This window comes from Orbilia oligospora (assembly GCF_000225545.1).
Source record: "Orbilia oligospora ATCC 24927 unplaced genomic scaffold scaffold00007, whole genome shotgun sequence".
Lineage (NCBI taxonomy): Eukaryota > Fungi > Ascomycota > Orbiliomycetes > Orbiliales > Orbiliaceae > Orbilia > Orbilia oligospora.
In genome coordinates this window covers 1,190,948-1,217,747 of record NW_011645564.1, presented here as the reverse complement: position 1 = coordinate 1,217,747, position 26,800 = coordinate 1,190,948, and the positions used below count along the sequence as shown (strand labels likewise).

Below are 26,800 nucleotides of genomic sequence, written 5' to 3'. Positions count from 1 at the left end.
ATTCAAGGCGAATATCCACCACAAACTTTCGGCCCACAGCCAATGTATGCGACACCTAAATTGGCCAAACCTCCGAATCTAAAATCCCAAATCCGATACTTGCTTCCCCGTTATCTCATCCTAGGCGCTTATGGAAAGCCAAAATTTATTTACTACTTCATATCCGGATATCCAATACCCCATTAAAAGTCATGTCTAGCTGTCATGCACATCATAATTGCAATATCGTGTTGCACATGTTGGAAAATCTAGTTAGGAATTCGAAGAAATTACAACAGGGGCTAGTTAGCAGCTAACAGGCAGATATATAAAGTACTAAAAGTGAGGGATATAGATTTAGTTATAAGATTTATCCAATTGCTTCTATAGCATTTAGAAACAGATATTTAGTAGCTTGTTATGAAATTTTTGTATATTAAAATAAACCTATGGGGATTATTTGGGCTTCCAATTGCGACATGAATTGCGATTCCGATTCCGTCGCGATTCCGATTCCAACTCCGATTGCGAATGGTAACATATATCCCAATTGCGACGGTTCGCGAATTCGACCATCTTTGTCAGCCTCGAGAATAGGCGTAGATGAGGGCAGTGTATCTTTGTCCAATATGCATACTATAGCACGCATTCCCGCAGATGCGCAGGGTCCAGCATTCACGACGCCTCTAGTTAGTATGTGGCTTTTGAACTAGTACTCCTAACAATCAAAAAGATCCACCCGTCCCCACACGAGTGTACAAGCGAGCTGTCAATGCACTCCAGAATTCCGTGCATCGGGTCAGCTGGACTTTGAAAGTTTGAACTACCTATGAAACAAGTCTAGACTAGTATGTGTGTACCCTTCAATTGACGATATGACGTAGATACCATACCATTCAAGCATGATTCAAGAATTATTGCTTGTATATGCAGACCGCAAATCGTACATTTTGGCCAGAATATAATACCAGGTTTAGGGTCCGTAGAAGTTCGGATTCTGAATTTCGATGCGTGCAAATGGCGACAAACGGGGCCTTGAGTCCGAAGCCTTTCAGCTGAGAGAATTAGATACTCTTATCGATTTATCGCAATATAGGCCGGTAAAAATATTGTGATCTCATGACATATACTCAAACAGCGTACGCGCGCACAAAGCGGAGTGGAATGCACAATATGGTGACATGTCTAGATAGGAAACCCGTAGTCTGGCCATGATAGGATAAGTTGGTGATGAGCTCGATTCGATTATCCAAATATTAGAACACAGGCACAGCTTGCGTCGCAGCATCTTCGAATCCTAGTGTATAAATAAGAACTCTATCTTCCTCCTTGTTCTTCAGAATATTCTGTCAATCAGCAAGCTCCCATTTATTGGATTTCAGATCTGATACCAGCAGCATCCACCGCAATTCAATTTTTAAAACATACAACATATCCTAAATACTTCTTTTTGATATATAGCCATGAGCACCGCAGCAGTACTTCAACCCAGTGCCGTCGACCTCACTGTCGTCAAGCCTACCGTCGTTGAGGTCGGACAAGAGAAACAAGAAATTGGAATCGCCGCACATCGTGAAAGCCTCACCGACAACGACAAAGAAGTTATTGTCGAGTCGAAAGTCGAAAGACAAGTCAAAGCGGGTGGTATGTATAAAAGATTACTTCTTCAGCAACCCTTCCGCACCCTCATTCGGTTGTATATACATCAAAGTCTTTTTAAAAAAGGCTTACCCTATGCTACTGCTGTTTCTTCATTATAATATTTTTTAGCTCGAAAATCAATTACTGACAAATATTATACTTTCCTCCTAAATATCTAGTCTTCGGATCCTACCCCACCGCTGCAACAGGCATAACCTTCAATATCACGAACAAAACATACCACACATTTTCCTGGGGCTCTAAAAGCTTTAATCAATCTGAATGGCGCTACACTGCCCCAGACTACATTAACTCCCAGGGTTCCGCATCCTGGACTATATGGCCCAGCGGCGACAGCTACACCTACAGTGGGTGGATCACCTACGTTCTCGACGGAACGGACGGAGATTTGAAATGGAGTTGGGATAATAGTTATAGCGACGGCGTGGATGCTGAGGGGTACGGTGAGGGGACTTTGGGGATGAGGGTTGACCTCTGGGAGACTGGGTGGACGTATTACAACAGCACTGGGAATTTTACGATTAACTATGAGATTAGATATTATTAGTTGATCTACAAGTAGGCCTCTGTGCAACACGTACACCTCGATGTCGCGACATGAGTTATAACTTGCGTGCTTCAGGCGGCTGGTATTTTGAATACAGGTTGCGAACCTTAAGTACCGCCTGAATAATGTTTGTTCGTTTATTTTCTATCCTTTTCTAACTTACATTCTTTAGACTACATTCTTCACTAGTATACATGTATTTACTAAAGGATACAGTTATATATCCGTCTACTCGCTGAAACATATATTCTTTGTGGCATATGCGCCTGATTCGAGTTGATAAAGACAAATATATCATAAAATATATCTTAATCTACAAGAATTATGAATTATGAATCAACACAGGGGGATGATCTGTATAATTTCTTGTAGTTTGAAGCCGCCGAAGGTTTTAGCTGTGGTAAGAGGGCATTACTTAGAAGGGCTGGGAATTCGAAGACTTGGTTATTCTACTTAGTAGTCGAGCTTGAATTATGGGCCTTTGAATATTCATCGAGGGCAGCAGCAGTCTCTCAGAAGAACTTGGACTAGCCTTTCTGTTGTTCGTCTGGATGCTTCATTCGGCTTGTATGTACAGAACTCGGATAATCAGATGTCCCCATGCAATATATATACAGGTATAAGTTTTCTATATAGATAAAAATTGGAAGAAGATACGGGACTTAGTTGCCCTGCTTAGCTTGTACCATCGCTTTGGCAGTAGCCACAACATCCTCAGGACTATGTTTGTGATAGACAAACAATCCCTGCAGTTCAGCAGTACTGATGCCGCTCTTTCCTTCCCCTTCAAATGCCCCAGACGCTCTTAGGACATCTATGAATTCCTGACAGAGCTCTTTGACTCTCTCCCTTCTCTCAGGTTCAAGCTCTGCTTCATCGTCACCATAGAACCGTTGGAACATCCTCTCTACTTGCCACTCTGTTGCTAGCCCAATTTCCACAGCCATATCAACTCTTCCAGGTCGAACCAATGCATCGTCTAGCTTCTCCTTGTAATTTGTTGTCAGGAACAATATCCTTTCCTCGCTACTAGCAACCCCATCAAGCGCGTTTAGAAGGCCGGAGAACGTAACGTTGGCGCCTGAATATCCTTCTTCGTTCTTCTGCTTCCTGTTGTTGAACGCCGCATCGACATCTTCTAGTAGAGCGATGCTCCTCGTTGGCATGTTACTGAGAAGGTGGTTCAATCGATCGTCTGTGAGACCTCGTTCTGAAAGATTGACGAGGCATATATCATAGCTAAGGTCTCCAGCTAGAGCTTTTATGAAACTAGATTTGCCACTACCGGGGGGGCCATGGAGTAGGTAGCCACGACGGTATGGAATACCACGGTCCTGGTACCATTTGCCAGAAGCTAGGAAGTCATTGATATCCTGAACAATCTTCTCCTTGATGCCTTGATCTAGGACAACAGAGCTCAAGGGTCTTTTCGTCCTTGGTTGCCCAAATGTCCGCCATTCTGTCATCCAGGATGTGTATATTGTCGTCTTTCCCTCCTGACTCTTTAATGCCTGTTCTTGTGCGGCAGATAGAAGTTCCGTGAAGATGTTCCGATGAGCGTAAAGAGTTGTTAGAGAGATGGTTTCCCATGGGATACCCTGAGGATCAAGATTCTTAAGTTCTCGGGTACGCTCCATTCGAATGAATGCATTCTTGTACCGGAAGATGTGGTTGCCGATACCCGGTAGTAAAGCAAACGATGTGCTAATGCTTCCGTTCTCATGTTGAGACAGTGTTGTTGCTACTGAGAGATAATGGGTCCGTGGTGTATAGCGGGTAAACAAGTATTTGATTGGAGACCTGAATGGCGATACGTGTGGTGCATCTGCCTGTGCTATTCCGCCACGATTTGCTTGTGCGAGGTTCCGTTGGTGCTGATGAATCCATTGTAAGAACCAAGCATATGACTGATCCCGAATAGGTATCTCTAGCTTTATCAAGTAGTGTCGTTTAACTGCATCAGCCAGGAACATCACAGACTTGCGAGCAACTGCCAAGCTGGCTGTGAAGCCGACGACACCGACTCCCTATTCATATTGATAATGCTATGTTAATCAATTAGCTGCGCATTTGATCTAGAACATTGGTGTAACGAACGTACGGCTGTCAGCAGAGGATTGCTGGCTATGCTATCCTTCCATGATTTCGGAGGTTCCGGTTTGATATCCCTGACTATTGGAATAATGTCCGACGGGGCTGCCGCGGAATCTTGGGCATTTTGTGGTATAACTAATGAGGCCAACTGAGACCCAGATGTCGATTGAGGCGAAGCATTGTCAACGGCATGAATGGCATTCTTGCCGCCAATGCCGAACGGCATTCCCTGGACATGTACCCTTTCTTGCAGGGCTCGAACAGTGATTCGGTTCGTCTATCGTGGGTATTTGATATTGGCGTCGGTGGGAGGTTTAAGGTGTGGTTGTCTGTCTGCAGCAGCGCGAGCTCAAACGAAATTTGCGACAGAAGGTAGGCTCCGGGGAGGTCCGAAAATGCCAAGCCCGGGGCCCAGAGTGCTTCCCCGACGGCCGACGAGTCCACAGCTTCTCCGAAAACACCAAAGGAAAGATCACCACTTTTAGAATCCTTCCACTCTTCCTCCTCCTCTCCACATCATCACGGCCAGCTATTCACCGTATATTCGAGATTTTTCGAAAGTTATCAAATACTTGGCCCCTTATCCGCCTTGCTGCTGAGCAAGACCACCTTGGCACCCCTGTCACACTTGGGCTCCTAGTACCTGCCTGAAGCTGCGCCTTTGTAGCTGACTCAATCCACCTGTTCTGACAACTGGAACCTTCCGCCCTCACTTGCCCTTTATATACCCCAGAAACCCTCCCTCTCCGTCGATAAAACAACATCTTATCAACTACAATTTATCCTAGACCTTCAACTTCAAACCTTAAAACATCGTCACTATGTCCGCCGTCAAGAGAATCACCAAGGTGTGTGCATTATCCGCCCGGAAAGGCCACAGGATCCATAAAGGCTAACACGTTTCGTGACCCCACAGGAGCTTGCCGAATTCTCCAACAATCCGGTACCAGGTGTCTCCGCTGGTCTCGCGTCTGAAGGTGATGTTTTCAAATGGAATGTCATTCTCACTGGACCTCAAGGGTCGCCATACTCTGTACGTGTTTGCCCCGCTCTTCTCTTCAAAACCCCGCCATCGCCGTCTTCCTTGTCAACACCACTTTTCAAACAAACCGAAATCTCCAAGCTCCTTTGACTAACATGTATATCTATCGACGTAATAGGGCGGTGTTTTCACCCTAAACCTTACACTCCCAACTGAATATCCATTCAAACCACCAACCCTTAACTTCACCACCAAGATCTACCACCCAAATGTATCGAACGACGACAAGGGATCCATGTGCCTTGGCATCCTCCGCTCAGAGAGCTGGAAGCCATCCTGCAAGATCTCCCAGGTTCTTGAAATGGCGGCTGGCCTGCTAAAGGAACCCAATGTCGACGATGCCGTTGAGACAAGCATTGCCGATGAATTCAAGAACAGCCCAGATTCCTTTGAAAAGACAGCAAGGGAGTGGACCAGGAAGTACGCCAAATAAACTATTTAAAGAGAGCGGATAGAAGGACTATCGTGATGTCAGCTATACGAAGGATATATGGCGTTTCTTTTTTTCTTTGCTATCTTTTTCTTTTTTCTTTTTTTCTTCCTATATTCGTGGGAAAGGGGCACATTGGCTTGTTTGTCTTATTATAACGATTTACTTTTGTGGATGATCTCGAAGCTTCTTTTTGGACCTGTGTGATGAGGTGCAAAGTACATTCGGCGTTTTCATTTGCATTGAAATGATATCGTTTTTTTTACATTTTATTTTATTTTATTTTTGTAGGGGTTCTACAGAAGGCAAAACTGTCTTGGGAGAACACAGCCTAGTTAACGGCTTGGAGTAGCCTATCAAGACATATACCTACGGCCGGCGTGGTCTCAATTTATTTTATGTCGAAGAGAGTATACTTCAAATTATTCTGTCACTGTATACTTGAGACACTATTGTAACCTTTGGACAACGGTGCTCTACAGTTTGAACGTTTTCAACCTTTTAAAACCCCACTCCACTATGTGTCGTGAGTGAGTTCCAGACCAAGCATGAATATGCGTACCGTCTTAATACCTCGATCCCTCCCGTTCTCCAAAGAACATAGGTTTCACTAGAGTTCGAGATTTGTCCAGGTAACTAGACCCATGAACCCACATTCGGTTCAGGATTTCACAATATGAGAGATGTAACCTTTAAAACGAATTTAGTAATGGAACTATAAGAAATTTAGAATTGGGCTCTCTTCTGAATATCTAGGTTCCAAAACCCTTTTCGTTACCGGTCAAACCCCTGATAGCTACTTGCTAGGTAACTTCCTATGTATCTCAGAATCTTCAACTGCATGCCACCCACTGTAACACCAGCATTTGTATATATACTACTACTATAGATAAGTATCCCACCCCATAAGTTTAAAGAAACTCAAAACAAAAAAAAACGAACGCTAAATACAACAAAAAAACATGCGAACAATCTCATTTTATGTACATAAAAAAAGAAAGAATATTTTAGGCTCATAAACATTAAATGAATAAAAGTAATAATAAGCATGTAATGATATATGTAGATAAATAAAAAAGACGAGAAAAATAGCAAATTCCCACCATAAATGCAAGAAAGAAGATCCAAAGGGGATCTTGTCTATATAAAAAAAAAAAATGCAAATTACTGTCTCCGACTGGGAAGCCGATCGACTTGATAACCCTGTGTTACCCAGCCTTTTAACTGTAAAGGTCTAGGTGAATCATCTTCGTCTCGTATCCGGTCATGGTTTGTATTCTCCGGTTGTTCTAGATGTGTTCTTGTAGCAGTGGATAGATTTGATAATATTGTAGGAGCAGTAGCTCCTAATGTTGTAGCATCGGATGCCGGCGCTATTGATGTTGTAGTGGTCGGCTGGTATGTAGATTGTGAATGGGAGCAAGAATATGAGTTTGACTTTTCTTTAGAGTAGTGATGGTGGTCGTGATTCTGTCGATGGTTATTGTGAATGGGTGTCATATCGTCGTGGTATTGAAGATTTCTATTGTCGTGATGATTACGATGGTGATGATTATGATTATGGGGATGGAAGTTGTTTTCTTCGTCTAAGGGTTGATTTGTAGATCTTAATTGAGGAAGAGAGTTTGTGATTGTCTGATATGCATTTGAGATTGGTGAGATGCCTTGCTGAACCATTGATGGAAGGGTATGATGTTGAAGAAGTTCAAGAGCTCTACGCTCTATGAGATAATCGGTTGCCTGGTATGATAAGAGAAGCAATAGGACAATAGAGAGGAATGTGAATACTCTTTGATAGGATGTTAGTAAGCATGAAAAACACGACTCCCAAAACAGAAGTCGACAAGAGGAAAAGGAAGAAGAAGCAGAAGCAGAAGAAGCAGAAGCAAAAGATCCTTACATCACGATTAATCCAGCGGCAACCCCGACTTGCGACATGACGCAATACGTATATATTTCGCTATTGATCTTCCCGGGATTTGTATATGAAGCACTCGCCAGCGACGAGTCTCCGGTTGTATTTCGCCCAATATCAATTCCAACCGCTAAAGTTTCCTTCGTATGATCATCCAAAAACTCGAACGGTGCTTTCGGGCGTAAACAGTTTGGCTCAAATGGTGTCAAGATAGTCGGAACATATAATGTCATACTATATGCAGAAACGAAAAGCAAAGTAAAAAGTCACTCCGCCTAGGGTAGGTTCTAGATGCTGGGGTATGCCAAGAGAGAGAGGGATCCTGATTGACATATATATATTGTGGGAAAGGAAAGACACCAAGGAACGCTAGTGTCCAATGGAAAAGTAAAAAAAGGTTTTCCGATGATTCCCTTCCGGAATATAGTAATATGCATCAAGGGTTATCCCTCGTCAACTCTCAGATACACCATACATACGGAACCGACCGTAGCAGAGAAACGAATTATTACTAGTTAGCCACTTATTCCCTGCAGAAGGTTATTTGTGAGATGAACTCGATGTAACGGTCCATAGGCGTCAGGTGAAGGGATAAGGGGACCCGTCGGGTATAATTGACAAGAATGGGACAGGAGACAGCGCCATTTCCACGACTGCGAAGGGCCAGAGGAAATGCTTGTGACAAGCCCCAAACGCACGTGGAACATACAAGCCTTCACGGTTTGATGTCGAAAATGGGAGCCGAGGGGTTGTTGCCTGGACTGTGTTGTGCTGCCAGGTTTAGAACACCAATGGGGGAAGTCTGCCTTTCGGAAAATGATTGCGGATTACGCAAGTAAAAGGCAGGTAGGAATGAAGGGGATGCGACGTGGAAAGCCGCTAGATAAAAACAGCTCTGCAGGAAGGACATGGCATGGGGGGAAGGAGAAGGAGGAGGAGCAATACGATAAACATAAACGGTGATAAGAGTCAACTGTAGTAGGAAGTTCGGTATTTAAAGAATGACTGCACTTACAAGGAGCACCAAAGGCTTAGGAGCACAACCTCGATCACGACACTAAGACGTCTGCGTCTAAATATGGCGAGGAACGGGAAAACGATCAGAGAAACAGAAGACTGTCGCCCCAGTTATAATAGAGTCAGGTCAGTAAAAAGGCTTTCGGAAGAAAAATGAAAACATCCGCATGACTTTAAACTTGTTCATCAGCAACAAAAAACAAAGTTCTTAGGTAAGTTAAGGGTAAAGTGTCGCGGATGTGGTAAACCCGGTACCCAGGCCGTCTTGCCTTTCAATGCCTTCGAGACTCCTTCGGCCTTCCAGAGGACCTCAGAAGAAACGTAATGTAAAGCCTTTGCTTTGCGAGAAGCAAAAAGGGATATAAATAGGTAACAAGATTCCGCTTTCGACGTCCGAACCCTCGTTCGGAAGCCAAGGATAAAGTTCGAGCCCTTCTATTTGCCCGATCGACTTGAAGATTCTTGGTATTGATCTTTGGGCTGGGCCGGGCTGGGCAACCTTTAAATGTAACCTCAAGCGACGACACTTGATACGAAGGGATAGATATATGTAGGGAGCGAACACCATTAAAAAAGCGCGAACCCAAGGAAAGATTAAGCCGGAAAAAAGAAGAGGAAGAAGAACGAGGAAGAATTCGGAGAAGAGGGACGCTTACAAGGGCTACTAGTAGGACAGGTCGCCAATCGCCTCTTCCGTCTGGAAGACTATTGTAGTCGACGTCCACGTAACTGGAACCATCCTTGACTACCAACACCTCCTGTTGCTGTATCCCAAACTTGACCACCGAGAAAACACCAGCTGCCAAAACAAGACCGGAACAGAATACTTGTACCGCTCTAGTGAATCTCAACAGCACGCGGGGCGTTTTTGATACCATCATACTATGCCACGATTTCCTCCTCCCTCTGCTACCTAGTGGCCAAGCAAACGGCGTTGTGGAACGGACAGTACATGAAGATGGTGTCAACCTCGACTCTATAGTCTGGCTGGATTCCCTGGGGCCTGGTCCTGCAATGTCGTAGTGCCGTGATGTTGTATGACCGTGACCATGACCATCTGCCGACATTGGAATGATGTGTAAAGAGGGAAAAAAGGCGAGCGAGCGAGCGAGCGCCCTTCTGTATTCAACCGATTGGAAGTGGGAGGCGCTTCCGAGGGTTTGGGAAATTGTAACCACAATAAAAATAAAAAAATGATTTAAGGATCTGATCTTCTGTGAAACCGGAGACGGTTAGAATCGACACTCTCACCCAGACCTCAGGACCTCAGGAGGGCTGTCTGTTTCTTTTCCATTGAAAATTGACTTGCGGGCTAGACCGGAAGGTGGTTTAGGTTGCAATTGGGCTGGGAGGGTGTGCGTAGGCGTAGCGAATTCGAAGCAAAACCAGAACGATGGAAGGTCTCAACCCTGTTAGTCGTGATCTTGACAAATGGGAACCAACAACTGGCCCCGCTTTAATTCGATCGATCTTCCGTGTACACAGAAGAAAAAAAAGATTGGGGGTGGGAAGGAAGATGGATAGAGAAATAAGAAAAGTTAGTTTCTAGAAGTCGTCGTCAGCCAGCGCGAAAGGGCGTTGAACTAGATCGGATATGTAAGGACGTCGATAAGACAATAAAACTGCCAGAATATCGAAGATTAAAAAGAATACGATATCAGATGAAGGCCAAGAGATAGAAAAATATATTAATAGTGAAAGAGCCTCCCCTTTTTTTGGCCATCGGGCTTTAGTGCTGCAGTTTGAATCCTCTTTGTGGATAATCCCACCAGGTTGGGACTTGGAGGAGCGAAGCTTTTTCTTGGCTGGCAGCGGATAGGAAACTTGGCAAATGCTTGTTTATATTTGGCGGCTTTGGCCCCCTTATCCCAAGACTTGGAGAAGTGTCCGGCGCGTGCCGGGCGAAAGTTCAAACGGTGTAGACAAGACCTTTTTCTTGGAGAGGGGACCTTCAAGGGCAAGCTTTTTCTGTATCGTCCAATCGGTTTTGTGGCGGCTGAGGCACGAGAATGTTTCTCCCATGATATCCAGGTCTCTTAGTTTCGTACGGTGTTAGCGTGAGCTCATGACCCACATCAATATCTGAATCTGGAACAGACCGCAGATATACGTAATGATGGGGGCCACCCAGACTTGCAGCTGAACAAAAAGTAGCACAGTGATGTAAGTACCTCGCCAAAATGAACTTGGGGTACATCGAATTCCGAATGAGAAAACCCTTGGGAAGGATATCTCATGGCGGGTGGGATGCGCAGTCTATCAAAACGCAGCCCATAGCTCGTGCCACCAGTGACGAGTTTCCTCGCCCGCTTTGACACCCGGATCCGAAATAGTAACCACCTTGGGTTTCTGGCATATTCCGGAAGAACATGAATTCGTATTAGATTTCTCCCCAAAGAGCTCGCCCCTGTAACAAAGGATCCCGACAGTTAGAAAAAATCACAGGCTTCAATGTTGGAATCGAAAGACCGGTTGGATCCCGTGTAACATGCATGCATATGTACCTCGTACGTGGTGTGCGAAGGAGTGCAGGTATCCTGTATAGATGCACCTCCCTGGCCAAGTCGTCAACCCGTATAGCATCTTCAACCGCTCTTTGTTCGGCTCAAATCGAGATATTCAACCAGCCTCGACACGTTTTGTGGACGAGAAAGTGGCATGATTTTGGCGGTGGGTGTGGCCCTGACATTGTTCCTTTTTTGATGTAACCGCGACGAGCTCGGTAAAAAAGCCCACGCACCTGCAACACAAATTTCCCGACAATGTGACTCCACCGCTGATTAACACAGCAGTCAGCCACTGGTCAAAACATCGGGCCATGCCTTCTAGATTTAGCCATACACAAGCCCTTTTTATAGCTACGAGTTTCGAGTTTCACAAATTAATTTGCTGACTGTGGGTACGTTTAATTGATGAAGAGGATCATAGTTAATAACAAAGTCGACCAGTTTAGCTCTTATTGTTCAGCAGAGCAGCCTGAGGTGGGAATATTGAATGGATTCAAAATCTTCATCGCGAATATTGCAAATTACCTATTTAATTCTAGTTACTCTCTTTTCAGACTAACAGATAGAGCTTCTCCGGGTACCTTGTGTAAAGGCGGTTACCTCTGGACTAGCGACGAGGCAACCTCTGGAGTTTGAAGGCTACGCCGGTACCATGGTGAAATCACTAGGTTGTGAACTCGTCACACCCCCCTTATTCGTAAATGTGCAGGAAATTTAATTGACTTCGAAGGTAACCGCGGTATATATATATATATACGGTACCGCCAGTATTTAATTCTCGAGCTAATCGACATTGATAACTATAGGCCTAAAGCCTCAATTGTCTCATAGAAAGTACCCCCCTCGGACAAATTAGAATACTGAATTTCTCTTCAATATATATATTAATATCTCAACGAACAGTTGAGGAGCAGTAGTACTTCTGACGGCGAGATAAATCTCAATGGTAAGGCGTCTATGCCACTTTTCGAAAAACCATTCGGAATCGATAGCCATTGGCGATACTCACGCTAGTATTATGCCTATACAGTTGGTTAATTTCGGCAAGGACCGGTTATAGCACCTTTCAACTACCCTCTCATCACCCTGCATGAGAAACAACGGAGGACTGTGTGACGCTGGTTATGAGACACAAAAACCTTTTAAAAAAATAGTAAAAGTCTTGTCTCGTCGCCAGTAAAAGTCTAGCTTCCGTAAACCGCCTCGCCGTTGAAGCTAGTACTATAGTGCCTATGGCGTCAATACCTTGAAAATAGGTTAACATATGACGGTATAGATTTGGGTCTCCTGCTAGGCCCACGGTCACTTGGCAATTTTAAATTTATCTTTTCAATTTTTAACTAGGACTATAAACTCGATCGATTGAAGTTGCGATTAGTACAGAGTTGAATCCTTCCAATATATATTACTCTGCATTTAGTTCACGGGATAAAGTGCTTCTATTATAGGGACTATATATCTCGATGGCGGAGAGAGATTTTCTAGGCAGCTTCGAAGCTTCGAATAGCTATATAGGCCATAGCTCCCATATTTCGCTCGACGCGCTCGGTTAGTACCAGGTTTTTCTTGTCAACTTAACTAATTAAAAAGAAGGATAGAATTTAACAAAAAGTATCTCTAATCGGTGTACTAGAAGAATTCTTCAACATATTATACAGAGTCCTAGCTAGACCTGAAATTCGATGCTTCAGCAATATGCAATCCCGAAGAACTAAAAACATCAATTAATTGCAATTGTTGTGGGTTTGAACTTTTTGTGTTCATCACGGCTACTGGCCAAAAGTCTAAACTTCGGCTTCGAAGCCTTCCAAAGATGGGCCATACGTTGTAAAGTCCGAGGCTGGGACTTACCTTATAAAATTGAACAATGAGTAAATATTTAAATTGCATATTTCTTGGCTCGATTTTTCATACTTTTTAGATATCACCGTGTCAACTTACTATATTAAAGAATACGAAGTTTTCGAAGTTCTTCCAGCACGGCAATTAATGTGATTCCGCTTCATAGTTAGGTGAAGGATCTCCTTGGCAGTTCGACAACGTTCCCTCGTTTGGCCATTGAGTCAAACGCCAACAGTAAGCTCCCCCGCACACCCTCAACCATGGCCAATAAACGTCGTCTATAAATTCGGCAAGTTGGGACGCAGCATATCAGTAGTCAGTGGTCATTCCAAGCAGGGTAAATTCATTTTTCCAAATAGTTCTCGCTTTGTACGCGACAATTTGTAGACCTTCGCTTCTTCTACTTCTTCTCAATCACCCACAACAAGTATGCATTCTCATGTTCTCCGTCGCTCTTTCGCAAAACCCCCGTTGAATCTCTCAGTACTAATCTCACGTGTTCAAAATGCAATAGTATTTCCGAATATTTTCACAAAATTTCTTAAGAAATCTAAGGATAGACCAATATTATCACGTCTCCATAAAATGGCAACAGCTGTGGAATTGGACCTCACAGGTCTTGATACCAGCCGGATAATGGACCGACTTGAGTTGTTTCCGTCGCATGCTGTCGGTCCAACATGCGGAATGCGGTCGCAAGGCGGCGACAAGGGAGTGAACCCAAGTGCGAAGTGGGTTCAGAAGATAAAAGGATGGGGTCAATGGGACCAAAAGATCACACCGTCGACAGTCTTACAGCCAGCTTCGTTGCCGATGCCTGTGGAGGTAGCACCTTACGAGGAGCTTGAGCCATTTTTTACACATCTCATGAAGGACATGTCGGCCGACGAGTTCGATGCACATTTTGATGAATCGAAACATATTAAAGAGGAGGTTGATAGACCGGTTGGGAAGAACTTCGAGCCGGGATATGAGCCGTATTACAAAACCGAATTTCTTGAGTTCAAGCGTGGAGTAGTGTACTCCGACCGTCGGATGGACCTTTGTAAAATGGTTGTTGGCCCGTCGATATCCCAGCTCATGGAGTCACTCGAGTCGAATACATTTATCGAGCATTTCCTACTTGGGAATAATATCATTGGGCCAGATGGCGCACATGCAATCGCCAATTTCCTTGAGAAACGACCGGATGCCATGAGGACTTGGTATCTAGCTGGAAATTGCATCGACACCGAATCATTCAGCATCCTAGTCGATGCCATGTCGAAATCGAAAGTTGTCGAGAATCTTTGGTTAAAACGCAATCCGCTTGGCCCAGGCTCTCACGAATCTCTTTTCAAACTCCTCTCACAGCTACCTCGCCTCAGAACTTTGGATCTCGACCAAACTGCCTTGGGAGACGACTGCCTCTCCAAGGTTTTTGAGAAACTATCGGACCATTACAGCGATTTTCTACCAATTGCTACACCATCCCCACTCCATTCGCTGTACATGAACGGTGTTGGTATACTACCAGCAAAAGATGGCGAGATGTCCGCCATAAACTACATTTCAAAATTCATCTCACAACAGACATGCCAGCTCACATCGCTCTACATGTCCAATAATCTTCTTGGAGATAGCGGCTTAAAAGTCCTTGCCGAAGGATTGAAGAAGAATACATCGGTCGAACGATTATCATTACAATCCGTGGGTGCTAGCACAGCCGGTGTCGCAGCATTATTTGATGCCTTAGCCGGACACCCATCTATTCGCATGATCGATGTCGGTCAATCATATGCCACCATGGACTTGAAAATGCAGTTCAATTGGATCGAAGAAGATATCGTTGAAAGTGCAGTAAACCTCATAAAATCCTCAGAGTCCCTAAGATACATCGACCTTGGATATGCCTATATGAGCCAGGCATCGTTAAACATTGTATCACAAGCTGTTAGCAAAAGCCGATACTTGCAATTCTACAACGCTAGATCATTGAAAAACGATGAAAAAGCACGAGAGGGAAAAGCCGTAAATCTTGAAGCCAACAAACTGAAAGGATTGGTTAAGGATAGGCTAACTGCTAATGTGAGGGTGGAATGGCCAGGAATGGATTATGAAGAGTGGGTGGGGACGGAAAAGAGATGGTTGGTGAATGATCAAGAGGATGTTAGAGCTATTGACAGTGTCTATCGAAATCGAGACGCAGGAATGGCAAGGAGGGGACAAATGATATTGAAGAAATGGTGGACTGAGGATAATAAGGATGTTTTGCAGAAAGCTAGCGGCAGAACCTGCGAATGGAAAAATCGTCCAAAGGAGGCAGAGGCGGTAGTGGAGTGAATTCACAGCATTAAATACCTAGCGAGTTAGGCTAGTACTCAGGTAGTGCTATGATGCAGAAAAGAGGAGTCGTTTCGCGCGGGTTGATGAGCTTACTCTACACAATTCAGGCAACACGAAAAATGCAACACTCCACTTCTTCTATTCTTATTTCAAAGGTTTATCGTATTGTAATATCAAGCAAATGTCAGTGTGATAGTGTGCTAGTAGCGAGTAAAATGTCTGAGGGCTTTCCTCATTATTTCTTCCAGTTTATATATACGTACGTGTTAGTTGTACCGAGAGTTAATATATTCTTGATACCTTTCGGTATTAATAACGTGTTAAGTAATTGTTACGCGGCCGTCTTCGTGGCAATAGGGGAGATAAACTGGAATCCTCTTCTCCTATCCTAACCTGATTTTTGGGGGTTTAATTCATTTTTGCTCCAAATCGCGGTTTGTTTCAATTTATGACTCTTTATTGATTTGTTGCACTTGTGGCTTCCGAGGCTCTTGGTGTGAGGCTGAGGTTTTGCTTGAATTTAGTTGATTTCTAGGGCAACTCGATTGACGGCTGTGATGCGGGTATATTTATAGAGCCTTCGTCTTTTATTACTCGAGCGGGCATGAATTATTTATTTTTTGGAATAGGAGAGAAGATGAAAGATGGACTGGTGGGTTAAGTCTTTACAGAGTATGGAGCCCAACGTTAGCCAGCGCGCTCGTACCGTACCGGCTAGCTAGTGGCACAGGTTAATAAATATCAATGGAATGTTAACGGCAACACAAATATCGACATTATTGAAAGCTAGTCAACCTGATGTCATTGCTTAAAATTCATGGGCGAATAACCATGTTTTATTGTGTGGAAGTTCAATTCATGGGGCTGATATTAATCATAGAGTCATCTTTCCATAGATCGAATTCAATGCGACACACTATATCGGCAGCTGCGGAACCTGTACGAGAATTCAGGCACTGTTTGTCAGTACCAGTACCGCCAAGCATACAAAAGTCCCATGCCGAAGAGCTTACCCCGTACTCAAGGATCCAAAATAAATGGAAAGCCTCTTCCGGCGTTTCTAGCCTCAGAGATATAAATAATCCGCACAAGACTACACCTAATCAGACCTTTTCCTACTGGCCTGGAAGTCTTCTTATCGTAATTGAAACTACAAAGTAAATTATATCACCGACAAGATCATAATCGAGGTGGGGAATAAAAAAGTATTATCAAATCATGAAGGCATACAGTTACACACCAATTGCAGATCTTCTGGTCGGCCTGACAGACACAAAGCAGCAGCAACATAGCTTTCTTGTCTCATCGGCAGCTTTAAGGATGGCTTCGCCAGTATGGAGGAAGCTGTTGGACCCGGACTCCAGATTTGCGCCCTTACAAACTGTATCAGTGGATGGCCACGATTATAGAAGGATAACCGTCGAGGGAGTTGAACCCGAATCGCTTCAAATACTATTAGGCATTCTTCATTATAGTACTGGAAACATACCGAAGGGGCGGGAGCCAGGTCCTGTCGCCACAACTGGTTCCGCCTTCCTGAAATTTAATTTCTCAGTTCTTCGGGATCTGGCGTTACTTCTTGACCAGTATGACTGTGTAGCAGTAACTTCATATTTCGCGGAGGGCTGGATTGATTCCGGAAAAGGAGGAGAATTGAGTTCCCTTTGGGGGCCGGACTATGTTAGAGTTGGATTTGAAGATTGGATTTTTATAGCGTCAGTTTTCGGCCGACTTGAGCGCGTGGCATGTGATAATATCATTCAGCTTGTTTCCAAAGAGTTGATCAGAGATATTTGCGTGGATACTAGCGAGTCCAACGATATACGGGAGACAAAGTATTATAGGTGGAAAGAAACCCAACTTGGGTCGAGGGATGCCGGGGCAGATAATGGTTCTCAAACTGTACCCGTGAGCCAGCCAATCGAAACCCGAGAGCATGGGGGGAAAGATTTCGACTTGGTGCACGTGAACTTAGAGATGGTACCACAAAGGGTTCTAGGTATTTATAACTTCACGGACTAGCTTTGAATTCGATGTTCCCGTGCACCTGCCCCGGGTTCCAGCCCGTTTAATTGTTTACCGAATTGACTTTATAGGGGATATTGACTCTCTTGACTCAAATATACAAGTATGCTAATGAATTATCTTCAAAATTTAAACAGACTTTATTCTTGAACAGCGATTATCTACCAGTTATAAAATCCTCGCGCCGCTCTATTCTTTTGTGCAAGAGCTGTTGGATTCAGGGACTCCGCTTCTAAATATGCACAACGATAAAATCATACTCTGCGAAAACAATGAATGTTCCGCAATGGCTCTCGGAACACTGATTCAATCATTGAATCAACAAGGATTAAACCATCTTTTGACGAAAAATCTAACAAAAGACGAACTTCTACCTCCGGGCCGATGCTCTTTGCAAGATCTTGCCCGAAAGATTCAAGCGCTCCAAATGACAACATTCAAAATACGTAATATCCACAGGAAAATAGAGTCTAGCGACACTGAAGAATCAATAAAGAATGCTGTTGCTGTCAAGCTGCGATCCACAATCGACTCTGACATTAAGGTTATGCGGACACCATTATCGTATACTAACAGACCCATATTCCTACGAGACGATCGGGATATCGCTAGTACGCAGAGTAAGTTGATTTGCTGTTCGCTTTTATCCCAAGCACTTGGCGTAGGCATTCTTTATCACATACTCTCCCTACGGAATTATCTGTGGGTGCTAATCTTAGCATTTCGTGTTTAGGTACGGCTATTTGCCCTCTCGCCCTGAAGCTATCCAAAATAAAAGAAAATGCTCAGGAAATAATGAACTTAGTAGAAGGCTACCAGAGTCTTGAGGCATAGGGCTGAATTTGTCAAGCTTCGGACTGAGTACACGAGGCAAGGCTTTAGGGTTTATGTATATGTAAGAAACATTTGAGTTTTTGTTGGGCCCTTGATATCATGATATTGACTGTTTATTTCCACTCTATGATATCTAACTGGACTAGGTATCTTTTGTATTGGGATTGAAGCTAACTAGAGCTAGTTCTCAGACTAATATCATTGGTCCTCTATGGATTATTGTAAAATACTCAAGTTTCCGGAATCAATTTATAATTTAGGCTCACACCTACTACTTGATACTTATCGATGACCATCTAGGGCCCATAGCGGGTTTGAAGAGGGTTCTATAAAATTCGAAACATGTATCTACGCCAAAAAAAAAAAAAAAAAAAAAACTTTAACGTAACTATTCAAAACGCCATAAAAAAACACCTTCGTATCGAATCACGAGTCTTGAGTCTAGTAGTTATGCCAATGCCGCATAGATCGATTATAGTCATAAGACCAAACAGGATTTATATCGATTACGGTTTGACAAATCAGGCCTCATAAACTCGTAGAAAAATCAACTCTCGGAATGCCAGGCCTAGAGTAGCCTAGAGTAGCCTAGCTACTAATTGCCGCTGAGTAACCCTTGACGCGCTGCAAAAGAGCGACTGCATTCGTTTGTTGAGAGGCAAGGTGACGGGCCACGGGACACGTCGCGAAACGACCTAGATGCCAGAACAAATATGAATATGATCAGTTGGGACGACATATAGAAATAGTTGTGAAAGATTTCGCCGAAATTCCATTAGAACATACCAGAGGTGTGTTTAGTCACGGAATCGTACTGGTTACCCAAAAAAAAATCCTCGGGAATTTTCTGGGCCAGCGTCGGGAATCGGGATGAAATGGAAGCAAAACTAGCATTATGTGTGACACAGAATACGCTGAGAGTGTATTGGCTTTCCCTGTAAGTGAAATCTCGTTCAAGTGTTAATGTTGTCATTCTTATACTTTCTATCTCTCTGATGAGGCTTTCGGGTGAATAGCCTTCGGGTATCTTAAATTCTTCCGTCATGAGGATGTTTTGCAGTTTCAGGCTATTGATAGACTTAAGTAGTGATCCGAGCGCGAGCGAAGAGCACTCAGGATTCCGGCAGCGCGCGCTCTCATCGAGTTTTGGACCCGGGAATGAGAAGTCTGTCATATTCTTTGCAAAGATCCAAAGAGGAAGTAAGGCTGTTGTCAACAGTTTTTCCTGCTCCTCCCTGATGAATTCTATGTTACAGTTTTTAGAATACCACTATTAGCTTTTTTGTTATAACCCCCTTCCGCGCATCTCTGCGCCATAGCGAAGTACTTTGTAGGCTTGGGAAACATTACTTCGAGGTCTACCTAGGTAGTTGCGCACATCGTGGGACTTGAAAGGCCTAAAGGACAAGCTGGGAATTTAAGGACATAATGAAGAACAGCCAAGTACTTTACCTAGAATTTTCTCAGGAACAAGCTGAAGATTGGTTTCCACTCCTGCCTGCTTAGCCATGCTCCATCTTTCGTGTTTCAGATTTACCTTTTCATCCAAATTACCGGGAGGCGAGATCACCAAATCGCATATCAGCTGCTTCGAGATATTGAGGATAATTGTCTCGCAGACGGGGACCGTTGCAAAAATAGTCGCAATGAGCAACCAATCCTCATACCCAGGTTCCAGCTGTTTAGCACTGTCTTTTGCCAAATCTTCGATCCAAAATTGTGGCCATGGCGCAAGAGCATCCGCAAAGTCGTACTGGTCAGCTAAAACGGCGATATCTCGCAAACTTTTGAAGGTTATCGAGCGAGGTGTCGGGCCAGCTCGATGATGAAGGATATTGAAAACATGTGTTAAAGAGGTACTATCGATCTCGTCCAATGTTGTTTTTCGGTATTCTGTTCCATCGACTGTTATCTTTTCCAGTGGCGCAAATTTGGACTCAGGATCCAGTGCCTTTCTCCACACGGGCGACACAACCCTCAGGATTTCGGACGACACAAGAAACAGGTGTTCATCAGAGCCGTCGGTGAGTTCGACAACTAAGTCGGCTAAAGAAGAAAATGAGTGCACTGCCATACTCTTTGGCGGTCCTAAACCCGTGCTATAGAAGATACTAAGTACTAAGTATATCTGACCGTGCAAAGTACTTGGATTAATTTGGAGTACTCGATCATAGACAATTTGTGTTGGGAAATAGCATGTATAAATATTGGTAGGCTCTCCCAAGTTCAGGCACTTTTTGACTCGGGACATTGATACTGCCTCATATGCTCATATGCATGTCTGGGATTCATTTGTAAGGTAGGAAAGCAGAAAATATAAGTTGGAAATTTATTTTTGATTCGAGAATTAGCATAGCCTCATAAATTAGAACCAGGATATGTATTTTCTTTTCTGCATTCCGGTAATGAGCTTCACAACTAGATTCATTATTTTGGATTTCACATAAAAATACTTGGCACTCATGATCAGCTCCAAATTTGAGCCCCAAAGCACGGCCTGATTATAAAAATATTGCTTCTTTAACTTGAAAATGTGCATCTAGATCTATATTATATCAGTATCCCTAACCCTTATGTACTCTTATTTTACAATATTTACAACGCCGGTGCATGGTGCGCGGCATTATCTAGACCTCTTGGGTTTCTCCCAATCATCCATAGTCAACTCCGGTGGTAGGTCATAATCCTTCAATAGATCATCGTCGTTATCGTCTTCACTATTCTTCCTTTCACTCTCGCCAACAATCCCGGTATCAGTGGTCTTTATGCTTTCTTTTTCAGCAGCCTGCTTTGCAAGCATTTCTAACAACTCTCTCTCCCGCAACCCGCCATCATGGACCTGTGATCGTTTACCCAAGATCTTTGCCTGCATCATATCCTGCCACTCATGCTTCCCATACTGCATCAAACTCCACACCCCTTTCGCCCAGTTGATGACATGACTCCAATTCGTCTCGAAGTATGCGTCATTTCTCATCCATGCTCTGTCGCTATCCGACATCGGAAGGTTTTCTAGAATCTTTTTAGTGGTGTAGTAGTCTCTCTTCTCCCTGAGTGCTTGATGAACAATAATTCTTATTGTTATTATGTCAGGTACCACCACACCCTCCAGTTCTCTCTTCTTTTCTTCCACCTTGGGGTTATTTGAGTCCCACTGCGGACCTCTATTCTCCATGATCCCAGGCCCAACTCTACTACCGACTTGGTCTTGCTCGTCGTCAATGCGTCTATCTCCGCTGCGGTGCGACTTGATTGATTCGTCCATCATCTTTAACAATTGCTTGTTTGGCAGGCAGTATAATTTGAACATTCTCATGCCCTGTACAGATCCCTCCCGACGGCATACCCCAGTGAGCAAAGTATTGAATACTCTGACACCCATCTTAGACGCAGCTCTGGGGTCCGCAAAATCGATTCCCAAAGCCTTTAGCGCCTCCGATGCCTTCTCTTTATTATTGCCTCTTACCGCAGCTACCAATGTCGCAAACCATGCAGCCGGTCCGATAGGATCAGAAATTTTATTCTTAACTGGTAGAAACACGCCATCCCTGAAAGGTTTTTCTGTTGTCACTGTAGCCAGAACCTTCTTCTTATACTCATCGGCTCTCGAAACGGCTCTGTCCATTAGTGCATATCCTTCTTCGTGGCTTTGTTTGAATGTATTCCTTGCAACAATGCCAAGATCCACATGATCAGGTTCAATGCCGCTTCTCTTCATAAAGTCCAGGATAGCCTGCGCTTCTTTTTGCTGCCCCAGAGACAAATGCATATTCAAGACTGAGGTAATCGTCCGGTGAGCCAACGGTGGCGCGAGGAGGCCTAGGCAGTACTTCGCAAACGCAAAATCTTTAGTATCACCGGCATGCTGAAACATCAAATTCAACAAGCTACCGTTGTTGCGAATGTGCTCTTCTTGAACCGCAGTTTTGAGAATATATCGTAGTAGACCAAATTTTCTACGGCTTCGACAGTGGCTGATCATGGCAATGATGACATATAGAGGATGCGCGAACGTCCCGTATGGTGCGAATTCGACGGCTGGGAGTTCGGTATCACTGTCGATCTGGAGTTCGAGGATTGGAGATGAACCGTGCATGCAGTTTTCGATATCTGCCCATGCCTTAATCGTGCGTGAAAGATCACGGCGAATACAAGCGCCCATGAGGATTTGATAGTGGATATCCAAGGTCCATTTGCCATCTATTGGGATTTTGAGTATATCTTCTGCATAAGATGCAAATATGTTGACTTCAGGATGGTCGAGGAGCGCACGAGCAAAGGTTACATCGAAAGGCCCGGTGTTTTCAGCGACCTTGGTGAGAAGCCGTATCATACGACCGGGGGTCTCTGGTGGCCAAGCATCAAGTGCGGCGTTATGGAGGCAGGTGGATGTAGCTTGAGGGATTAGATAGGAAGGAAGAACAAGCTTCTTTGTAGTTGATATTTCCGGGGGGATTTCGAAGGACATTTGGGTCAAGTCGGGATTCTTGAAATCGTTTGATGGCCCACGAGGGCTAGCTCCTTCCCATGATATCTCATCCCGGTGTTGGAGTAGCAGCCATGTCGCACTAACCCCAAGCCCTCGTTCAGCAGCGATGCAATTGACCAATTCGATCCATAGACTCCAATCTATCCTCTCTTCGGCTCGGTTCGGCTGCGGTATATTCAAGCCCAGCTCCCGTCCATACGCTGCTTCTATTTCGGCCGTCATCAGTCGTATGATTTCAGCCTGCTTCGCATGGAGCCTTGGGTGCTTTTCAGAGTAGACAATAGGAGGTACATGGTTTTCCACATGAAGATAAGCGAGAAGTTGTGCAACTGTGGAAAATAATTCTTGAGCGGTCATTTGCATTTCGTCGCCCTCTGGAACTTCATTGAGAATACCCCCGAGAGGGGATACAAGAAGTGAAGAATGAGACGATGGCCCATCTAAAAGATCGAGGATAGGTGGCGTATCAATCATGGTAATTGCGTTGAAAGCAGTATTATCGGCTTTGGCCTTTTCTGCTCTCCAGCCACTCAGTAGCATAGACGTAAGGCTGCTGAGAAGTACACCTACACCACGTCTTCGCCGAGCGATATCTGCTAGCTCCTCTCTTGTGTACATAACCATACCGTCCTGCAGAGTGTTGTCTATGCCGGGCTTTTTACGGTTGTCCTGATCACCAACAGCATTGACAAGCCGCCAGACATTGAGATTCAAGTTGGCAATTCCGGGCATCGTATCAACTATCTTTTTAGCTACCCAAATCACTTCCCTTTGTCTTCTCTTTAGCAAAAGTGAGTTGAGAACGTCAACGCCGTCTTCACGAGCGATTTCAAGAGTATATAGAAGCCTATTAAAGGATGTCTGTGTCCATCGAGCATCCCACTCTACCTCTAGATCTTGCAATATAGATTCTAAATGATCTTCTCGCTGGTGGATAGGTGCACTTGATTCTCCTAAAGATCCAAAAACTGATGGATAAGTGGAGTCGACGAGATCGGTGGCTAGTGAGGGAGTTGAATTGGATTTGACTGGAGGGCTCGGATGCGTGTTTTCACCCTGTAGATGAGGTGGGAGGAACTTGTCGAGGTATAAGGCATAATAGTCTTCCTTTTCTGCCTGCGAACTAAACGGTGGGGCGAAAACGACGAATTCGTCAAGCGAGTTCATTCGAAAAGATACGGATCCGCTCTTTGTCTGAAATTCATCTGGGGCGCCATCAGGTACCGGCTGAATGTTGGATTTTTTGACTTCATCCTGTCCACCCGCAGGTTCGTCACCTTTCGTCGTTGAGATATTCGGTGGTTGACGCGGCGGGAATGCAGCTTTTACGCCTGGAAGATCGAAAAGCTGCTGTGGGGTCGAAGGGCTTCCAATAGGATATTTTTGCTCCAACAGCCAGAAGAAGTCCTCGTTGTCCTCGGAGCGATTATAACGACCAGGTCGTACGTTCCAAAACTTTTCCAAGTTGTCTCTGATTTGTTCGATTTCTTCCTCCATCTTCTCCCTTCCTGCATAGTACTTATCGTTATCATCTGCCATTTGGTGGAACACAGCATCTTGCTGCTTTTTCCTTTTGATAATGTTGGTCCTATGAGATCTTGCTTTAACCGCGTTTTCGAGCATGGAAAATCCATCGGCAGGTTGTTCTTTTGTTTTGGTGTCCGATTTTTTGTTCGAAGAGGAACGGACAGACCTCCATCCTCCCCTCTCTGAGTATTGTCGTGCAAAAATCTGAGGAAGTTTTTTCAATCCATGTTCCCGCCGTTGTTGAATACCAGAGCCCCGTTTCCGCCGTCCAGAGTCCGAGCTGGCAGTTCCAAGACACGGCGAACTTTTTGATACTGTCCATAGCTGCCGTTCTACCGTTCTCGATGATAACGATTGGTTTTGTAATGTATTATTCCTGAGCAACCCGCGAAGGAATACCCTTGTCCTGGGCGGAAGCAGGAACGGCAGCAGGAGGAGGCATGCTGTGGGATCGGAACGGAGATATTCGATGGACATTCGGAGACCATTGGGACTGATATAACGGGAATTTGGAGGTACTACAGTATTGATAGTAGGGTCTGCCTCCGTTCTGTTGGCTGGCCCAGAGGCGACGTACTTGACCAAATATTGTCGATGTCTTCTTGGTTTGAGACGTGGGGATGTTATTAGCTGGTTAATCCGTCTCGAAGGCGAAGAGGGCGAATGGCTAAAAATTTTGGTTTGGAAAAGGCAGTCTGTCCGTTTCCGGTTAGCGCGAAAGAAAGTGGGATGATAAGATAAGATCCAACTCGCAACACGTTTTTTGGAAGTTCAGTAACGTTTTGACAAAGTTAAAGAGCCAAAATTTAAAATGAATTAATTCTGACCTGGCCAATTAGTACAAAACTAGAGTTATATGTGCGTGATTAAATTAAATACATTCATCTACATTTCGGTATATATAAAAAACAAGAATTTTAACAGATGAGCCGCTAAGAAAAAATAAGAGACGACATAAAGTTGGTTGATGCTGGGTCCAGAGGAAATTCGAAGAAGGTACAGGATGTGATTTATGGCCTGTCATTGTAAGTCTGGATACCACCAACCTGCGTATCCATGTCCATACCACCCAATTGGTTCAGTTGAAGGTCTTTTTCGTAACTGGGAGGGGCACCTTGTTCGGTCGCTGAGTAAGAATTATTACGCTTCCTCCGCATAAACCAAATGAAAAAACCTAAGATAGCACCGAGAACTACTAATCCACCAACTACGCCCCCTGCTATCGCGCCGATATTTGAATTGCCACTTGATCCATTATTGGAGGATTGAGGTATGGAGGTTTGACCTGGAATCGTGGTTACCGTGGAATAAATGGTTGTAAGAGAGCCAGAAATCGTCGAGACCACATCTCTCGTTTCCGTAACTGGTGTCGGAGTACTAGGTGCAGATACTGGAGTCGATACTTTTGATTCCACACCGATGAAAGCGAGAAAAGGGTTACAAAGTCAGCCTCAAGGTTTAGGCTAAAAAAAGGGATACCACGATGGCCGCGCTGGCGCCCAGTAGACTGTTCCTCACTCCGGCTATGGGATAAAGCTCGGAAGCAGAGGAAACAGTAACCGTCGCCGTTACAGTGGTCAGAGCGACAGTGGTGGTAGCAAAAACAGTGACTGGCGCACCTGCGTTATTTGTTGGTGCCGGTGCACCAGCCGTTATTCCCTTGTCGATGCAATATTGTGAGAGGATCGAAGTAGCAGTGAGTCTGTCGCCACTGTTGCTGCAGGCGGACTGGGCTAGGAGGCCAGCGGTAGAGATGGCATCCTGAAGAGTATCGGCACGGCAGATACAATCATTGGTTTCACAGCCGATTTGCTTTTGAACAGGGCCATTGTTGATACCATAATCATAAATGAAAACGGCCTTCAGGCATCTCTTTAGATCGTTAAAGATCTCGATGGTCGAGAAGTTGATTGTGCTCTGCTGGTTTTGGGCAGCGACCAAGGAAGTCGAAAGGGCAAGAGCCGATAAAACTGCTGACGGTCGCATCGCAAAGGATTCGAATTCCAGGACCCGTTAGGTTATGCGGTAAGACGAGCGATCTTCGTTCGCTTCGATTTAAATTTAATCTCCTAGCGAAAGTTTTAAAACAGAAATGCTGATATTGTGGGTCCGTCACGTTGGTCTCGATTGAATTCGTCGGTTTAGATGATATTCCAGAGAACCTTTGCAAGAAAACCTTTCAGGAGGAAAATGCTTTAAGCATGCGGAGGGTTTTAAGAAATCGCAGACCCCAAAAATCGGGGAGAAAGGGGCCTGTTAATTCCGACTCACGACCGCGGAATCAATGTTCTGCATGGCAAGAGAACCTTCACAATGCGCCTGCACCGCTATACCAGACCGAGACTTTGTTCGTCCGCTTCCTTGGCTCAGTTACACGAAATTGGCCCCTAGTTTGTTGAATTTGCCCCCCGAAAAACGAGTGCCGGCGCCCCTTGGCGCCGAGCGGCTGAGAAGGCTTCTCTATTCACCCCATGAAAGAACCAATAGCGAGGGTTTGATCCCGCCAATTAATCCTTCGGCGTTTCCAATGTTTCCGGTAGCTGATTCGTCCCATTCAGATATTTT

The 26,800-nt window shown here is 44.5% G+C and overlaps 8 protein-coding genes across 8 annotated transcripts; 4 read left to right on the top strand and 4 right to left on the bottom strand.

Annotated features, from left to right (window-relative positions):
* Positions 1 to 1,442: 1,442 nt before the first annotated feature.
* On the top strand, positions 1,443 to 2,188 carry AOL_s00007g337 (uncharacterized protein; the record flags this gene model as incomplete). Its single annotated transcript, XM_011120238.1, has 2 exons — positions 1,443 to 1,623; positions 1,800 to 2,188. 2 exons carry the CDS (start codon positions 1,443 to 1,445, stop codon positions 2,186 to 2,188), a joined length of 570 nt encoding a protein of 189 aa, XP_011118540.1.
* A 662-nt stretch (positions 2,189 to 2,850) lies between these two features.
* On the bottom strand, positions 2,851 to 4,508 carry AOL_s00007g336 (uncharacterized protein; the record flags this gene model as incomplete). The annotated part of the gene is made up of 2 exons (XM_011120237.1): positions 2,851 to 4,215; positions 4,290 to 4,508. 2 exons carry the CDS (start codon positions 4,506 to 4,508, stop codon positions 2,851 to 2,853), a joined length of 1,584 nt encoding a protein of 527 aa, XP_011118539.1.
* Positions 4,509 to 5,103: 595 nt separating this feature from the next.
* AOL_s00007g335 (uncharacterized protein) lies at positions 5,104 to 5,757 on the top strand (the record flags this gene model as incomplete). Its single annotated transcript, XM_011120236.1, has 3 exons — positions 5,104 to 5,130; positions 5,199 to 5,315; positions 5,443 to 5,757. The coding sequence occupies 3 exons, from the start codon at positions 5,104 to 5,106 to the stop codon at positions 5,755 to 5,757; spliced, it is 459 nt and encodes a 152-aa protein (XP_011118538.1).
* Positions 5,758 to 6,918: 1,161 nt separating this feature from the next.
* On the bottom strand, positions 6,919 to 7,902 carry AOL_s00007g334 (uncharacterized protein; the record flags this gene model as incomplete). The annotated part of the gene is made up of 2 exons (XM_011120235.1): positions 6,919 to 7,543; positions 7,655 to 7,902. The coding sequence occupies 2 exons, from the start codon at positions 7,900 to 7,902 to the stop codon at positions 6,919 to 6,921; spliced, it is 873 nt and encodes a 290-aa protein (XP_011118537.1).
* A 5,718-nt stretch (positions 7,903 to 13,620) lies between these two features.
* Positions 13,621 to 15,357, top strand: AOL_s00007g333 (uncharacterized protein; the record flags this gene model as incomplete). Its single annotated transcript, XM_011120234.1, has 1 exon — positions 13,621 to 15,357. One exon carries the CDS (start codon positions 13,621 to 13,623, stop codon positions 15,355 to 15,357), a length of 1,737 nt encoding a protein of 578 aa, XP_011118536.1.
* A 1,221-nt stretch (positions 15,358 to 16,578) lies between these two features.
* Positions 16,579 to 18,219, top strand: AOL_s00007g332 (uncharacterized protein; the record flags this gene model as incomplete). Its single annotated transcript, XM_011120233.1, has 3 exons — positions 16,579 to 17,359; positions 17,523 to 18,005; positions 18,119 to 18,219. The coding sequence occupies 3 exons, from the start codon at positions 16,579 to 16,581 to the stop codon at positions 18,217 to 18,219; spliced, it is 1,365 nt and encodes a 454-aa protein (XP_011118535.1).
* Positions 18,220 to 18,807: 588 nt separating this feature from the next.
* Positions 18,808 to 20,293, bottom strand: AOL_s00007g331 (uncharacterized protein; the record flags this gene model as incomplete). Its single annotated transcript, XM_011120232.1, has 3 exons — positions 18,808 to 18,914; positions 19,006 to 19,464; positions 19,672 to 20,293. The coding sequence occupies 3 exons, from the start codon at positions 20,291 to 20,293 to the stop codon at positions 18,808 to 18,810; spliced, it is 1,188 nt and encodes a 395-aa protein (XP_011118534.1).
* Positions 20,294 to 20,842: 549 nt separating this feature from the next.
* On the bottom strand, positions 20,843 to 26,221 carry AOL_s00007g330 (uncharacterized protein; the record flags this gene model as incomplete). The annotated part of the gene is made up of 3 exons (XM_011120231.1): positions 20,843 to 24,930; positions 25,302 to 25,637; positions 25,744 to 26,221. The coding sequence occupies 3 exons, from the start codon at positions 26,219 to 26,221 to the stop codon at positions 20,843 to 20,845; spliced, it is 4,902 nt and encodes a 1,633-aa protein (XP_011118533.1).
* Positions 26,222 to 26,800: the final 579 nt, after the last annotated feature.